The following is an 18670-nucleotide window of genomic DNA, read 5'->3' on the forward strand; positions in this document are numbered from 1 at the left end:
TATTGTGTTCAGTTCTGGAGGCCATATCTCCAGAAGGATATAAATACATTAGAGACTGTACAAAGAAGGGCAACTACAATGGTGCATGGCCTACATCACAAAACGTACCAGGAAAGACTAAAAGATCTTAATATGTATACTTTAGAGCAGAGAAGGGAAAGGGGGGACATGATAGAAACTTTCAAATATATCAAGGGTTTTAACAAGGTACAGGTGGGAGACATTTTTCACAGGAAGAGGAGCAGCAGAACACGAGGACATGCACTGAAACTAGAGGGAGGAAGATTCAGGGGAAATTTGAGGAAGAATTACTTTACAGAAAGAGTAGTAGATAAGTGGAATAGCCTCCCATCAGAGGTGGTAGAGGCAAATACAGTAGTAGAATTTAAACATGGTTGGGATAGGCATTTTGATATCCTTACAAAAAAATAAGGATCAAATATGGTTTGAGGTAACATGTTTAAAAAAGGGGCACACTAGATGGGCCAAGTGGTTCTTATCTGCCGTCAAATTCTATGTTTCTATGTTACTCTCTAGATTGACAAACTGTAATAAAGTAAGATCTATTAAGGTTCAAAAAGTTGTCATCCAGTACAACATTTGTATATGCACAAATACTGAAAACTATAAATAACCTGGCACCATTTTGGTATAAAGCAAATCTACAGATATTTGGTTCCACCTTGGTCTGGCAGGACAGTTCTGATGCAAAGCATTCATTACATATATTGGACAAGCATAAGGTTGAAATTATTACTACTGTTGGGGGAAGGATTGTAGTTTGGCATCTTGCTAGATATGTCTCTTCTGTCCCCATAATGTATGCAGGGTCCCAATGCATATTTAACAAACAACACCAGGCTATGCTGATCATGCCATAGCACTGATAACAATACTGTGGAGATTCCATGAGCCAGCCCGGTAAACATGATGTTGTCGATAGATATTAGATGCACCAAAAAACAGAACACCCTTTCCTAGCACCAGTATGCTAGATTTTCTGAACATGTAGTTCCACAAAAGTAACTTGACCAGACACTTGTTCTCAAACACATATACAGTGTTTAAAATAAATACTCTCCCAAAGTACCTTAATTAGACTCAGAATGCCAAAAGAATGTTTTTTTCTTTTCTAAAGTAGCCTAAATGGATTGAAAAATAAAATGCAAAATACTACTGGCAGAGCTGCAACATGATTACATGAACTTCATTGACCTAAATGACCCAAAATATTAATAGCCAATCAAGTCATTCTCATATTCTCTAGCCAATCAGAAGCAATCTTCTTTGACTTATGATTTCAGTGTACATATTAACCTTTTCATAATAGCCACCTGACCCTAACCCCTCCTGACTCATCTGCTACCTCTCTACCTTCTGCCTGTTCACAACTTGCCCACCTCATCAATCTATCCCTCTCATGAGGCACTGTTCCTTCTGCTTTAAAGCATGCACTCATCTCCCCTATTCTTAAAAAAACTATCCTTGATCCTAACACCCTCTCTAACTACCGACCCAACTCACACCTCCGTTTTTCCTCCAAACTCCTTGAGCTTATTGTCTAGAACCGACTTAATAACTACCTTTGCTCTCACTCACTGCTTAACCCATTCCAGTCTGAGTGTATTGGAGAGGATGGGAGCCAAACCTCACTCACTTTTTCTGAAATAGGCAAGTATGGTATAAAACCAGTATTTGAAAACAAGCCTAGAAGATATGGGATTAAAAGCCTTCTCCATGGATTTGGAATAATAGGAAATAAAACAGGAAGAATAGCAGTGCATAGACTGAACCGGTGACCTGCTTAAGAGACTCCCGTATTGTTTGCAATGCTACCTTTATGCGGTAAAACCATGTGACACTAAAGATTAAAGTTTTACTAACAATAGATTTTTCCGTATAAAGGAGAATGAGACGTTTTTACATTATATTTTTGCTCTGCAAAAATGATCCCTTTGACAAAATGTAATTAAAAGACAGGTCAACCAAAGCCAAATCCCATTTACTGCAGTAGTATAAAGGGACACTGGAGCCTGAGCCTTCAATTAGTCTCTGCTGCTTCCCTCCGTAAGTTATGGGACTGTGAAGCATTGTTAAAACTGAATGTTTTCTTTGTAGTACAAAAATGCAGCACTTGTAAGAATAAATAAATACATCTGTACAAGTCTTTCTGGCAAGGGTTCTGGTTTATTGTGCAGATGTCTTCATCACCTGGGAGCATTGTTGCGTATAGTCTTATTATGGATTTTGATGTTTATTTTTTCATACAGATTTTTTTGTTAAACACCCCCAAAAAAAGTGGATTAAGTTTAGTGATGCATTTAATTATGTTTCCTATGAACCTTTGAGGCTTTGACCTTTAACCAGACAATCTGTTTGTAATAGTATTGTGTTTTAAGGCACGAGCAATAAATACTTTGTGCTATGTTGTAAGATTTTAAAAAGGCAAAATTGTGGTGCGCAATGATGAAAACAATGGTATAAGAACGCATTTATCCTATTTTTAACCCAATTCAGGGTTTGTAATGATGTAGTAATTCATGTAATAAAACTCCACACAAATAACAATACATAAGGCAGTCAGTTTGTTCATTCTGTTAAACCGTTTCTTTCAGTGTATAAAATACTGGATTTTCTATAAAATACAGTAAAATGTTAGCTCAGCGGTAGACTTAATAATGTAGAATTTTGACAAAAGCCTGCTGGAATTATCCAGCAGGCTATTTTAAAGGAGCCATGTTCACTGTGCATCCAGCAATAAACGGTACTTGTGTAGTTTCACGGCTGCAGTTACGGCGTTAGCATGGCGTTCCTGTCAGAATCAGCATAGTGTTCCCACAGCCAGGGTAGTTACACAGGGTTAGGGGTTCTGTAGCGCCTTTTCAAACCCCCACTATCCACGACAGCCCGTAGCGTGGCGAGCGCACGAGTTAAGCATCCTCCCGACCTTTTCATACCCCCACTATCCACGTCATTGTGGAGTTGAGTTTATATAGTGTAGCGAGCCACCGAGCCCAAAGCGTGGAGAGCATACGAGGATTACATGTAAGGTAATCGCGGAGGGTATGAAAAGGTTGGGAGGATGCGTAACGTTGCGTTCGCCACGTTTCGGGCTGCCGTGGATAGTGGGGGTTTGAAAAGGCGCTACAGAACTCCTAACCCTGTGGGCAGATTGCTGTACCCTGCCGCAATAGCTACTCCGTCGCAGGAGCGTCTCATTGCTGAAGCTTCTGAGACGCTCCTGCGTGTCAAACAGATGGAGCGCCTCTGTGAATGCTGATGATCCAGGAATAACCCAGTCTAAGGTGCAATGTTAATGGGTCTGAACGGCTGGGAAACAGCTTAAAACAGTGTTCAGTTTCCTTGATCAAATCTGGGAAGTTAATGTAAAATATTCTAAATCATGATCTGTTGTACAGAAACCTTTAACATAGGGACATACACGATACAGCCTCAACGATATTTAAATAGGGAAACTTTTTTTTTTTTTATACTTCCTATTCAGTTATTGCCTCTCCTGTAAAAAAAAAAATATATATTTACATTCTGAAATATTACAAACTCCTACTGATTGGTTCAATATTGCATGGAAAGTTTTTGATGTAGATAGTCTCATGTTCACAAATAATGAAGTCGGTTATGCCCCCAAGATAAACCCAGCGTGCCAAAGAAAATGACATTTATGAGAGGATAAAATATGCAGCTAAGTATACCAAATAATATGGGTTATTCCAACATCTTAAACATATACTGTAGGTTATTAAGCAGCAGCACACCGCTGCCAGAATAAACCAATAAAAAGGTACATAATGGCCTGATTCCAAATGTATTGCAGATGTAATGTTCAGTGCACCTCACCTCTACATCTGTTTCTGAATGACAGCTTCTGTGCGGTGCCCCCTGGTGAGATTTTATATTAAGAAGTGATAATATCCACACTGTGTTCTCTTCCAATAGGCTGGCTGGAAGAATATGTTTGTCTATTTATATTTACTGTGAATTGAATATGGATTTATATTAATGTGTGTGTATGTTTACATTTTTCAGGCGATATCAAAAATTGCAGAAGATCATGAAGCCCTGGTAAGAGTTCCGCGGGATTACCTGTTGCTGTGCTAATTCTTCATCATGAATTCTGCTCACTTGCTTTCCATAATACTAACACCAGTGTTCTGTTTGGTTTCTGTCTTCGCTTTGCTGAAAGGCTCTCCTCTTTTTGTTTATGTTTAGCAATGCTTATGTCATTTGCATCACATGGTCGGAATGTCATGGCAGCCAAGTTTAATCTGATTTTGTGAAATGGCCGATTTTTCCACAAAAGTCACACATTTTGCAAAGTTAGATAATGTTATGGCATCCAAGTTCATTAAAAATGAGATGTTTTCTGTTCAGAACAAGAGTAGCTGGTAAAAAGTCTTATCCAGATGTTTTTCCCATGTTAAACATACAACTAAGCTGATGTAATGGATTTAGAGTTAGAAAGTGTCACAAAAAACATCTAATTAAAGTTGGACATAAATAGAGCTGTTTTTTTTTTTTCTGCAATGTATTTGTCAATGTTGAAATTCAATTACACAATTACAGAACATATACAGCAAATAGTAATTATTTAAAATAATTTCTACAGTTAAAACCAGTCAAAAATATCAGCATTTTTGCAGGGGGTAAATTTTGACAGATTAAAATATATTTTTGACTGATTTTTAGATGATATCTGGCATTTTTATGTACTGTTACATAATTTGGTATGCAGATACAGCCTCAATTATGTCACATATAATTTTAATCAGCAGAAGCTGCTTCTGTGTTCTATTGCATCCCTTTAATAAGACTCATTTTGACAGATCAAAGTATATTTTTCACTGCTTTCAAGGTTAGAAATCATTTGTAAATGTTCTGAAATTGTGTACTTGTAGTCAATTTTTAAAATTGACTAATATAACTCGGATTAAAAAAAAAAGCTCTATTTGTGTATGACCTTTTTAGAGCTGTTTTATGTGATAATGGGTAACTTTCTTTCACACTGTATACTATACAGCGCATTCTTGTTGGTCTGAAAATGTTAGATGCTTCGTGGTATAAGAATCTATTTGCATTTGGAGTATAAAAGATGCACGATATTACATTGGCAGAGTTCCAGAAAAAAAATGTTTTTTATAATGTCTCTAAACTCTGCTCCCATTACATTTAGACCCAATTCTTTATATAGAATATCCTTTATACTCTTTTTTTGCATTAATATTTTAAGGAATCCAACCTAATTTATGCAAAACGACATATTCTGTATACATACTGTATATAAGAGGTTACATATAAAAGTTTGCATGCAATGCATAGCTTTAGATGTTTGATATTAACATTGTAAAGCACACCGGAATTTTCTACACTATATAAGAAACTATAAATAAATAATTTGTCTTAATTATTCATCAAACTAGTGTTACCTGTTATCAGACAAAAGTCAGGCAACGATAAATGGACTATAGTGTTCTTCAATGTGGTTACTTTCATCAAGGGCGCTTTAAGAGAGGAGGATGCCTGTGTGCAACCTGCTCCGTTTAGGCCCCTTCCTCTCTCTGACAGCCGCAGCCTCCCGTTGTGCAGCGCAATAGAGTCTGAGCACAAGAGCACTAAGACTCTCCTGCGCATGCCCCGACATGCAAAATAGCGCTGCTGCCATTTTTCAAGGGATTGCAGAGAGGTTTATATTAAAAAATGGGTACGGTGTGCCCCCTACCCTCCGAGGCTCAGGGGCCCGTGTGCAACGCACACACTGCACCCATTATAAATACGCCACTGACTTTCATCCATCTTGCCAGAATACAGCTCTTTGTATTGTATGTTTAGTTGTTCTCAATGTTCCCTCTTATCAATGCTTTTCTGCAACTCATAGAATAGCAGAGTTATTGGTAACCTTGGAGCTGCTTATCTCAGTCTCTTCAGTTGCTAGAAATAATTGTCTTGAACACATTGTGACAAAGAGTTTTACATCTAATTTTACTCATATAAGAGCAAGGCTAGTCAACATCCACAGAGAAACCGTATACTGTACAGATGGAGCTGTTCTCATCAGCGCTGCTCCTGGCGATATAATCGCCATGCGCTGTCCCCCGCCAGCTGCCAGAGTCTGACAGAATGGGGCGTGCGCGCATGTGACACTCGCGCACCCCACTCTGACGGAAGCGCTGCAGCCGCTCCCTGCCTGTCTCCCTGAAGGGAAGATGGTCAGGGAAGCAATTGGTCCCCACCACCATTAAGAGCGGAACATGCAGGTGGGCTGCTTGCATGTCCCCGACTGCCAGCCATATCCCCAGCCAACTTTATGAAATAATTTTTTTTCAGGGGTCTCACAAAAGCATTATATGGAATATCCTATTATCGCTGAAGCAGCTTTGGCTGATAAAAACGTCTGGATGTTTTGATTAATGACCGATGGCTAATAGGTCATAATAGGATAACCGTGACCTATTAGCAGTGGTGAATAATGCTAATAAGATATATCACTTAGTGAATTAAAACATTGTGGAATTTATAATAGTTTGTATCAGATATTGCTGTTATAGTATTGGAAAACCACATTTAACCAGTTTTCAGTAGAGCTCCCATAATTCTGTGTTAGGCTGCGCCTTAGCCACCTCCCATCCAAAACCAGAATCATTACAGGTTCACATGACATTCATAGATTATCTGCTATCTGGGATGTACAGGGGCAGGAATAGGCCTGGCCTATGGTGAGTTCAGGAATGGTAAAAAGGGATGCAGCCATGCCCCATATCAGCATGCCCCTCTAGCAAAATGCCTGTAGGTGGAACTGCTCAGCCAGACCTGTAGGAGGCCTTACCAGCCCACCCAGTCTGGCCATGTCTGCTAAACAGGGACATATATTCCACCTTTTCCTTTTTGGAACAGGCATGCTTGTAGCTTGAAAAGAACAATCAAATCGGGACTGTGTTGTTAAGCTCACATTCTGCTTGTACAGTACTGTATATTATGTGGCATGCAAAGCATTGATCTCTGTGAAGTATATTTATATGGATTAAGCATTTATATGGAGTTTGAGACTGACCCAGACTTAAAGAAATGCACCCATCAGCAGTCTTCTTCCATTTTTATTGATGATGCTTATACATAATGGGCCTAATTCATAGTTAGGATCAAATAAAAAAAGAGCAATAAGGAACAGTTTGCACCTTGGCAATCAGCTCAGTGTGTAAGTACATATGGCTGAATACAGTTTTAAATTCAGATAATGTTGCATTTTTTTCATTGAAAGATATAGATATATATATATATATATATATATATATATATATATATATATATATATATATATATACAAAGCAAGGTCCCAGGAAATCCAAGAACACACACGGCACTGCAGCTTCTGATGAAAACAATACTTTGTTTATTTGCCTCGACGGGCCGTTTCGGGGCATACACCCCTTTCTCAGGAGAATGCAAATACAAAGAATACATACAACATACAGCGTTTAAAAAGGGAAGAATTGGCGCCACACTCACCTAATTACCTGCAGAGCTCATCCCACCCCACCGCAGCTGACAGGCGCGCACAGCAGCGACGTATCTGGCTCACACCCATCTACGTCACTGCCATAGCAACGCGTCCCAGCCAACGGTAGTTATGGTGATGAACGCTACTACTCGACACCGCCATCTGACAGCGCACGGAGTACAAGCCAGGAGGAAGCGCACACGACGTCTCTCACTCAGTCGTGTATGCCCCCACCACACAGGTCTCCCCGTTCTGTCAACCGGCGCCACTCCCCGACCCCCGGGTCCCCCCGACTGTGACCTCTCACGTCTCAGCAGGGACACACCGTAGGCCAGGCAGGACACCGGTTCTAGCGGCATCAGTATTGGCAATCAGGGGATCATTGCGCCAACAAACCTACATAAATATTATACAACAAACAATTGTGCACCATGTGAATATCATAGAGAAATACAAACATTATATCAAAAATACATCAAAAATACATATCAAAAATGACACAATATTTTATGTCACGAGAGAGAGGTACAGTTAGAAGAAGTCAGGTATCAAAATACATCAGTTGACACAATATGTCGACCATGATCAAGTTACCTCCTAGAATGTACAAAACTACTCCATACGATTCTTTCATTAAGACCGTTTGGAGAAACTGTCTTTAATCTATAAATCCAGCTAGCTTCTAGTTTCAAAAGTTGTTTAACCCTATCACCACCGCGGTTGGATTCTGGTACATGGTCTATTATTTGATATTTCAGAGATGCCAATGAATGCTTCATTTCTCTGAAATGCATAGCCACAGGTTGGTCAGATTCTTTACCTGCTATAGCAGCCTTGATGGTAGACCTATGCATCCCCATTCTTTCTTTAAACTTGCGAGAGGTCATACCTATATAGCACATGTGGCATGGGCAGGTTATCATATAGACAACGAACCTTGTGTCACATGTCACTACATGTTTAATTTTATACATTTTATCAGAGTGTGGATCTTTAAATTCACTCCCAGCAACAAGCTGACTGCAGGTCACACAACGGGGGCAGCGATAGCAGCCGGGTTTCTTAACCTTCACATGTGAATTAAATGTAGAGAAACCTGTCACATCAGTATGGACCAAAATGTCTTTCAGGTTTCTGCCTCTAGTATAGCAAGACAATGGGCGTATATTTCTGAATCCTGGCAAATCTTTATCGGTGGCCATAATAGGCCATAGAGCTTTACTGGCAATAGGGACAACTTTGCTAGAAGTATCAAATCTGGAAATAAAAGGAAATACATTGTTGGTTTTTTTTAAATTAGGTTTCAATAAATCAGGTCTTTTCAATTTAAGAGCTCGGTCCTTAGCTGACCGTAGTACAGGCAGAGAGTAACCTCTTACATGAAATTTGTCAATTACTTTATCAAGCTCCTCACTCAATTTAGTGGCATCGCTACAAATGCGTACCACCCGAACCATCTGCGAGTAAGGGAGACCCTTCTTCAATTGAGGAGGATGGTGGCTGCTAGCCAGCAGTAGCGTGTTTCTATCAGTGGGCTTGGTAAATAGTGCCGTTTTAATGACACCACTGTCCAAGCTCACTGTCACATCAAGGAAGTCCACCGCCTGACCACTTGACGTGTAGGTAAACTTAATCGGGGAGTCAAGTAAATTAATTTCTTGCATCATTACTTCAAAGAGCTCCACCCCACCATTCCAAAACATAAAGAGGTCATCTATGTATCTACAGTACGCCCGAATGTGCTGGCCAAATCTATGCTGAAAAAATACCTTTCTTTCAAATTCAAACATGAATACATTAGCATAGGCCGGAGCTACCGCCGCTCCCATTGCACACCCGGACGTCTGTAGATACATAGAGCCATCAAAAATAAAGTAATTTCTGGTAAGGACCAATTCAAGGAATTTTAAATACAGTTCAACATCAAAATTAAACGAATCCAGCCCACAAATAAACTTGCGCATAGCTGACAATCCTTGGTCATGTGGGATGGAGGTGTATAAACTTGACACATCCATCACACACATGATGGTGTGGGCCTGTATGTCATCACATTGCATAATATGATTAAGGAAACTTGTGGTGTCACGCAAAAATGTAGGTTGCACAACAATATATGGTTGAATCAGCATATCCAGTAGCTGCGATACCGGCTGGAACAGGCTCCCCCTGGCAGAGATGATCGGCCTACCAGGGGGAGTGTCCTTGTTCTTATGCACCTTTGGCAAGGTGTACAACACCGGTATCACAGGACAGCTGGACTTTAAAGCAACAGCACACTTAGCATCAAGAATCCCATTTAATACTGCTGTGTCGATTATTTTGCATAACTCAGACTGATATTTCGGTGTTGGGTCAGAGGGCAATTTTCGATATACTTTAACATCCCCCAACTGTCTATACACTTCTGAGCAGTAATCAGCAATATTTTGTATAACGATACCACCCCCCTTATCGGCGGGGCGTATCGTTATACTTCTATCACAACTCAGCGATTTTAATGCGTCTTGCTCTGCTCTAGACAAATTTCTATGTATGACATTACTTGCAGCATTAAATCTAGTCATAGAGTCATCCATTAATCGACAATATGTTTTAATTGAGCTATTGGAGCTCGCAGGATCAAACTTGGAAATATGCTGACGTCTAATAAATGACGACACAGTACTAGGCTCCTGCACTTCAGTTGTATGCTGGAAATGTTCCTTGAGTCTTAAGTTCCTCCCCATAACGTGCAAATTACACTGCCATTCAAAATTATCATGTAAGGTGGTCGGTATAAAGGACAAGCCCTTAGAAAGTACCTGTATCTCTAACTTGGACAATTCTCTCGAAGATAAGTTGAAAATCAGTTCATCTTTTGGCTTGTGGCTCTTAAAGAGCCTCTCATTCTGCCCCCCTCTTCGCGTTCTCTGGTACCAATGGGGCGTTTTTTGATAGCCCCTAAAGGGGGTCGTGCAGCAGAGGGATCATCTGATTCAGGCCACGCAAAATCACTGTCACTTTGGGACGATGTATGTCCCTGATCACGTCTTCCTCTCTTATTGCGCCAGGTATTTCTCCTTGGCTGAAAGTTGCGCTTGGAATTGCTCTGCCCCGAAGTCCATCTGTACACGATGTTTTCTTCATAATCTTGTTGTACAGTCAGAAGTTTGGACTTCTTGAATTTAATCAGCTCAGCTTTATAGGAGTCACATTGTGACTGCAGCTTTTTGAATAGCCTCTCATGTTCTTGCTCGCTGAGAGAAGTAGTATGCTCAGCAGTAAAAGCTTCCATTTTATCACGTGTTATTTTTAACTCGCGACCAGCTTGCTCAATTACCAGGAGCATCAAGTCCATACCGCACTTGTTAAGCACGGCAATCCACCTGCGGCAGAACTCAGGGCTTGACCGCCCGATCGTAGGTACGTTCCGAACACGGAAGCCGCGGGGGATTAGTTTCTCCCTGAAATAATCTGAGAGAGACTGTCCATGTAACAAAAAGTCAATTTCTCTCTTGCGAAGTTTGAGCAATCGATGGTACATATCCTCGCCATTCAATACTGCATCATTCAATGAGTCTGTGAATAGAATATCCGATGCCTCCTCTGCTGTAAAGCTGAGGGTTTCCCCTTTAGGCAGAATCAGGTTAGCAAAAGATGAGCTTACATCAATGTCGGCATTTCTCTGGGATGATTCCATGATGTCACTATGGAACAACAGGTAGGATTGTATTCCGATTCAAACGGTGATGAAAATCACTTTAGAGGATGTGCCTTGTCCCTCACGATTAGTCCATACGACGAACCGAACACATATATCCAACTGGACCGGCACTATCACCAATGGTACAACGTAGGCTGCGTGCCTTTGTAGAAATACATACAAAGCAAGGTCCCAGGAAATCCAAGAACACACACGGCACTGCAGCTTCTGATGAAAACAATACTTTGTTTATTTGCCTCGACGGGCCGTTTCGGGGCATACACCCCTTTCTCAGGAGAATGCAAATACAAAGAATACATACAACATACAGCGTTTAAAAAGGGAAGAATTGGCGCCACACTCACCTAATTACCTGCAGAGCTCATCCCACCCCACCGCAGCTGACAGGCGCGCACAGCAGCGACGTATCTGGCTCACACCCATCTACGTCACTGCCATAGCAACGCGTCCCAGCCAACGGTAGTTATGGTGATGAACGCTACTACTCGACACCGCCATCTGACAGCGCACGGAGTACAAGCCAGGAGGAAGCGCACACGACGTCTCTCACTCAGTCGTGTATGCCCCCACCACACAGGTCTCCCCGTTCTGTCAACCGGCGCCACTCCCCGACCCCCGGGTCCCCCCGACTGTGACCTCTCACGTCTCAGCAGGGACACACCGTAGGCCAGGCAGGACACCGGTTCTAGCGGCATCAGTATTGGCAATCAGGGGATCATTGCGCCAACAAACCTACATAAATATTATACAACAAACAATTGTGCACCATGTGAATATCATAGAGAAATACAAACATTATATCAAAAATACATCAAAAATACATATAAAAAATGACACAATATTTTATGTCACGAGAGAGAGGTACAGTTAGAAGAAGTCAGGTATCAAAATACATCAGTTGACACAATATGTCGACCATGATCAAGTTACCTCCTAGAATGTACAAAACTACTCCATACGATTCTTTCATTAAGACCGTTTGGAGAAACTGTCTTTAATCTATAAATCCAGCTAGCTTCTAGTTTCAAAAGTTGTTTAACCCTATCACCACCGCGGTTGGATTCTGGTACATGGTCTATTATTTGATATTTCAGAGATGCCAATGAATGCTTCATTTCTCTGAAATGCATAGCCACAGGTTGGTCAGATTCTTTACCTGCTATAGCAGCCTTGATGGTAGACCTATGCATCCCCATTCTTTCTTTAAACTTGCAAGAGGTCATACCTATATAGCACATGTGGCATGGGCAGGTTATCATATAGACAACGAACCTTGTGTCACATGTCACTACATGTTTAATTTTATACATTTTATCAGAGTGTGGATCTTTAAATTCACTCCCAGCAACAAGCTGACTGCAGGTCACACAACGGGGGCAGCGATAGCAGCCGGGTTTCTTAACCTTCACATGTGAATTAAATGTAGAGAAACCTGTACAACATATATACAACAATGTATTTCCTTTTATTTCCAGATTTGATACTTCTAGCAAAGTTGTCCCTATTGCCAGTAAAGCTCTATGGCCTATTATGGCCACCGATAAAGATTTGCCAGGATTCAGAAATATACGCCCATTGTCTTGCTATACTAGAGGCAGAAACCTGAAAGACATTTTGGTCCATACTGATGTGACAGGTTTCTCTACATTTAATTCACATGTGAAGGTTAAGAAACCCGGCTGCTATCGCTGCCCCCGTTGTGTGACCTGCAGTCAGCTTGTTGCTGGGAGTGAATTTAAAGATCCACACTCTGATAAAATGTATAAAATTAAACATGTAGTGACATGTGACACAAGGTTCGTTGTCTATATGATAACCTGCCCATGCCACATGTGCTATATAGGTATGACCTCTCGCAAGTTTAAAGAAAGAATGGGGATGCATAGGTCTACCATCAAGGCTGCTATAGCAGGTAAAGAATCTGACCAACCTGTGGCTATGCATTTCAGAGAAATGAAGCATTCATTGGCATCTCTGAAATATCAAATAATAGACCATGTACCAGAATCCAACCGCGGTGGTGATAGGGTTAAACAACTTTTGAAACTAGAAGCTAGCTGGATTTATAGATTAAAGACAGTTTCTCCAAACGGTCTTAATGAAAGAATCGTATGGAGTAGTTTTGTACATTCTAGGAGGTAACTTGATCATGGTCGACATATTGTGTCAACTGATGTATTTTGATACCTGACTTCTTCTAACTGTACCTCTCTCTCGTGACATAAAATATTGTGTCATTTTTGATATGTATTTTTGATGTATTTTTGATATAATGTTTGTATTTCTCTATGATATTCACATGGTGCACAATTGTTTGTTGTATAATATTTATGTAGGTTTGTTGGCGCAATGATCCCCTGATTGCCAATACTGATGCCGCTAGAACCGGTGTCCTGCCTGGCCTACGGTGTGTCCCTGCTGAGACGTGAGAGGTCACAGTCGGGGGGACCCGGGGGTCGGGGAGTGGCGCCGGTTGACAGAACGGGGAGACCTGTGTGGTGGGGGCATACACGACTGAGTGAGAGACGTCGTGTGCGCTTCCTCCTGGCTTGTACTCCGTGCGCTGTCAGATGGCGGTGTCGAGTAGTAGCGTTCATCACCATAACTACCGTTGGCTGGGACGCGTTGCTATGGCAGTGACGTAGATGGGTGTGAGCCAGATACGTCGCTGCTGTGCGCGCCTGTCAGCTGCGGTGGGGTGGGGTGAGCTCTGCAGGTAATTAGGTGAGTGTGGCGCCAATCCTTCCCTTTTTAAACGCTGTATGTTGTATGTATTCTTTGTATTTGCATTCTCCTGAGAAAGGGGTGTATGCCCCGAAACGGCCCGTCGAGGCAAATAAACAAAGTATTGTTTTCATCAGAAGCTGCAGTGCCGTGTGTGTTCTTGGATTTCCTGGGACCTTGCTTTGTATGTATTTCTACAAAGGCACGCAGCCTACGTTGTACCATTGGTGATAGTGCCGGTCCAGTTGGATATATGTGTTCGGTTCGTCGTATGGACTAATCGTGAGGGACAAGGCACATCCTCTAAAGTGATTTTCATCACCGTTTGAATCGGAATACAATCCTACCTGTTGTTCCATAGTGACATCATGGAATCATCCCAGAGAAATGCCGACATTGATGTAAGCTCATCTTTTGCTAACCTGATTCTGCCTAAAGGGGAAACCCTCAGCTTTACAGCAGAGGAGGCATCGGATATTCTATTCACAGACTCATTGAATGATGCAGTATTGAATGGCGAGGATATGTACCATCGATTGCTCAAACTTCGCAAGAGAGAAATTGACTTTTTGTTACATGGACAGTCTCTCTCAGATTATTTCAGGGAGAAACTAATCCCCCGCGGCTTCCGTGTTCGGAACGTACCTACGATCGGGCGGTCAAGCCCTGAGTTCTGCCGCAGGTGGATTGCCGTGCTTAACAAGTGCGGTATGGACTTGATGCTCCTGGTAATTGAGCAAGCTGGTCGCGAGTGGAGACGGCAGGGAAAGTGCTGTCCTCCTCCGTGTTGATGGGGACGCGCGTGCGTGTCAGACGCTCGCGTGTCCCCGCCAGATGGAGCGCCTCTCCGCCGGCGGTCACCAGCTAAGGGAATCTGGAGATTCTCAGCGCTGGCTGAGATGCGCTCCTTCTGTACATCAGGTTTTGTGCATTAAATAAGGAGTTTTCTTTTGCAAACTAACCTGAATCACCCCCTTTATACGATTTGAGCACAGAAAATAAGGAACTGTCAACTACAATAGTTTAGGTGCAAAATAATTAATTTTATTTTTAATTACACCTTACAAAATACAAATAGATCTTGGAACATTTCAGTTCCTATAACAGACAATGACCAATCTAATAAAATTAGTCTGTTGGCACTAAAAGGTCAGATTATACCAACACTTAAATATCTTTAAGAAAAAAATAAAATAATGATAAAAACAGAAGGAGCCTCACTTAGGCCCTTATTCTAAATCGGACGGTACGGCCCGCGTGCGGCCGTACCGCCGATGTTTTTGTTCTGCACATGCGCAGAGGTCATTCTGCGCATGTGCAGCCCCCTTCGCCGCAGACGGATTTCGTCCGCCGCAAAGGGGGCGTATAGGGGCGTGAGGGGCTTCAGCCCCTCATTACCCTATGTGTACGCCCCGCGTTTCATGGGCGTTCCCATGCAAACGCGGGGCGTGTGCATGGTAATGAGGGCATGACGCCCTCATTACCATGACATGGGGGCGGAAAGCTGACGTCGCCGGATGTCAGCTTTCAGCCCCCTTTCAAGCTCCCACACGGACGATTGTCCGTGTGGTCTGAGCTTGCGGGAGCTGCCGCGGCGTGCGGGCCTGCCTTCGATGGTCGTCGACCATCGAAGGCAGGGGGCAGCTCCCACCATGGTGGAGGCGTAGCCTCCACCATTTTTGTGCGGATCGCCAGCCGTCCGTGTACGGACGGCCGTGGCGATCCGTCGGGTGGGCGGCCCTTGGTTTGTGCGGTCGGAGCCCCGTGTGCGGCTCTGACCGCACCAACCAGAATAAGGGCCTTAAACCCCTTTCACACTGACAAATATTTCCCAGATGATTGCACATAAACGCACAAACACCCAGGAAATCGGTCAGTCTGAAAGGGTCCTGAAAGATGGTCCCGACTCCCGGGTCCAGCTTCCCCGTATTTCAACCAGGGTCTTGACCTGGGTCCCATTCACTGTACTGTAAAGGTCTAGCTGGGAGATGCTGTCATATCCCAGCGCTGCCCTGGCCCCGCCTCCTGATGGCATCACACGCCTGGCTGAAAGTGCTGGTAAGCTGGTTCTCAAGCCCGTTTTAAAATGCCGGGACGACCCAGCTCCCAGTGTGAATGGGGTATTATTTGGAGCCTTGCGACATGTTTCACGGCTCAACCATTTCTTCAGAAGCAGTTGCCTTTTTAGTGTCAACAGCCTGGTTAAATTTATTTTCTTAATTTATTAAATTAGTCATTGTTATAGGACCCGAATAGATTCCAGGCATCTTATACTGTGTAATTTAAAACAAAGTACATTTATTTCACATCTATACTACACTGCTCAAAAACATAAAGGGAACACTACCATAACACATCCTAGATCTGAATAAAAAAAATATTCTTATTAAATACTTTGTTCTTTACATAGTTGAATGTGCTGACAACAAAATCACACAAAAAATATCATTGGAAATCAAATTTATTAACCCATGGAGGTCTGGATTTGGAGTCAAAATCCAGACCTTTTAAAGTAGAAAGACACACTACAGGCTAATCCAACTTTGATGTAATGTCCTTAAAACAAGTCAAAATGAGGCTCAGTAGTGTGTGTTGCCTCCACATGCCTGTATGACCACACTACAATGCCTGGGCATGCTCCTGATGAGGTGGCGGATGGTCTCATGAGGGATATCCTCCCAGACCTGGACTAAAGCATCCGCCAACTCGTGGACAGTCTGTGGTGCAACGTGGATGGAGCGAGACATGATGTCCCATATGTACTCAATTGGATTCATGGCCGGGGAACAGGCGGGCCAGTCCATAGCATCAATGCCTTCATCTTGCAGGAACTACTGATACACTCCAGCCACATGAGGTCTAACATTGTCTTGTATTAGGAGGAACCAAGTGCCAACCGCACCAGCATATGGTCTCTCACAAGGGGTCTGAGGATCTCATCTCGGTACCTAATGGCAGTGAGGCTACCTCTGGCTAGCACATGGAGGGCTGTGTGGCCCCCCCAAAGAATTGTCACCCTAAACCATTACTGACCCACTGCGAAACCAGTCATGCTGGAGGATGTTGCAGACAGCAGAACGTTCTCCTTGGCATCTCCAGACTCTGTCACGTGCTTAGTGTGAACCTGCTTTCATCTGTGAAGAGCACAGGGCGCCAGTGGCGAATTTGATAATCTTTGTGTTCTTTGGCAAATGCCAAACGTCCTGCACGGTGTAGAGCTGTAAGCACAACCCCCACCTGTGGACGTCGGCCCTCATACCACCCTCATGGAGTCTGTTTCTGACCGTTTGAGTAGATACATGCACATTTGTGGACTTCTGGTGGTCATTTTGCTGGGCTCTGGTAGTGCTCCTCCTGTTCCTCCTTGCACAAAGGTGGAGGTAGCGGTCCTACTGGGTTGTTGCCCTCTTACGGCCTCCTCCACATCTCCTGATTTACTGGCCTGTCTCCTGGTAGCGCCTCCATGCTCTGGACACTACGCTGACAGACACCGCAAACCTTCTTGCCACAGCTCGCATTGATGTGCCATCCTCGATGAGCTGCACTACCTGAGCCATTAGTGTAGGTTGTAGACTCTGGGCAGTATTCAATGAGAAAAGTTCTCCGTGTTTTGTGGAGAACTTGTGCTTTGTTCGCCTTGGACGGAGCATTTTGCTCTCCAAAAGCAAGCAACCCTATTCAATGTGAAATGTTCTCCGTCTTTCTAAGTGACTTTCTCCGTGTCTCTCCGTGTAGCAATTCTCCATCTTTTGATGGAGAGCTGGAATGTGAACTTTTAAACTAAAAGGTTTTTTTAAGAAATTTTGGTGTCAAAAAATCAGTTTTTTTTTCTGTGAAGGGGCATGTTATTTTTATTCATGTGCTTATAGCACATGAATATATATTTAATTTTTTTTTTTTTTTACACAGTGCAGCCAGCAGGGGGCCGGAGCGCTTGAGCCGCTCATTAGATATTCATATATTCACTGCACCCTAACGTAACTATGCACAAACGGGTGCAGTGAATACTGGGTCCCCCGCTGGCTATAGGGGGGTGCAGCCTGGGTCCTGGAGAGCCCCCCTCCCCTCCACAGTCCTCTGGAGCAGCCAAGGAGACTTTAATCTCTCTGGCTGCTTCCGGCTCCCTGAAAGCTCCCTGCTCCCTGCAGGGGTTAAGACTCTCCGCGAGTGGCGGAGAGCATCAGCAACATTGAATAGAGGGAGCAGGAGTGGCAGAGAGCCCTCCGGAACACGGAGAGTGCATGGAGAGCGAAATAAAACGCTCTCCATGCACGGAGAACTTTTTCATTGAATACTGCCCTCTGTCTCATGCTACCACTAGAGTGAAAGCACCGCCAGCTTTCAAAAGTGATCAAAACATCAGCCAGAAAGCATAGGAGCTGAGAAGTGGTCTGTGGTCACCACCTGCAGAACAACTCCTTTATTCCATTTGCACAACAGCATGCAAAATTGATTGTCAATCAGTGTTGCTTCCTAAGTGGACAGTTTGATTTCACAGATGTGTGATTGACTTGGAGTTACATTGTGTTGTTTAAGTGTTCACTTTTTTGAGCAGTGTATTATAGTGTAATTCTCATTTTCATGAGTGTACAGCTCATGTAAAGTGAGTAAAGAAGAAGGTTGTTAATTATTTAGCCAAAATTCTGGTAATAAAATGTACTTTATATTCACATTTAAGGTAGTTATATATTTTTTCCTGGGGGTGATTGGTGGATGGGAGGAAATTG

The 18670-nt window shown here is 42.8% G+C and overlaps 1 protein-coding gene across 3 annotated transcripts in view; it reads left to right on the forward strand.

The window, feature by feature from the left end:
• The window catches only part of ELMO1 (engulfment and cell motility 1), a 466589-nt gene that overhangs the window by 99328 nt on the left and 348591 nt on the right, over positions 1 to 18670 (forward strand). For all 3 annotated transcript variants that reach the window (XM_083188475.1, XM_083188477.1, XM_083188476.1), the window contains exon 7: positions 4048 to 4083. In XM_083188475.1, coding sequence (XP_083044601.1) covers positions 4048 to 4083 — 36 coding nt within the window. The remainder of the gene's footprint in view (positions 1 to 4047; positions 4084 to 18670) is intronic.

Source organism: Crinia signifera, chromosome 5, assembly GCF_055691185.1.
Source record: "Crinia signifera chromosome 5, ASM5569118v1, whole genome shotgun sequence".
NCBI lineage: Eukaryota > Metazoa > Chordata > Amphibia > Anura > Myobatrachidae > Crinia > Crinia signifera.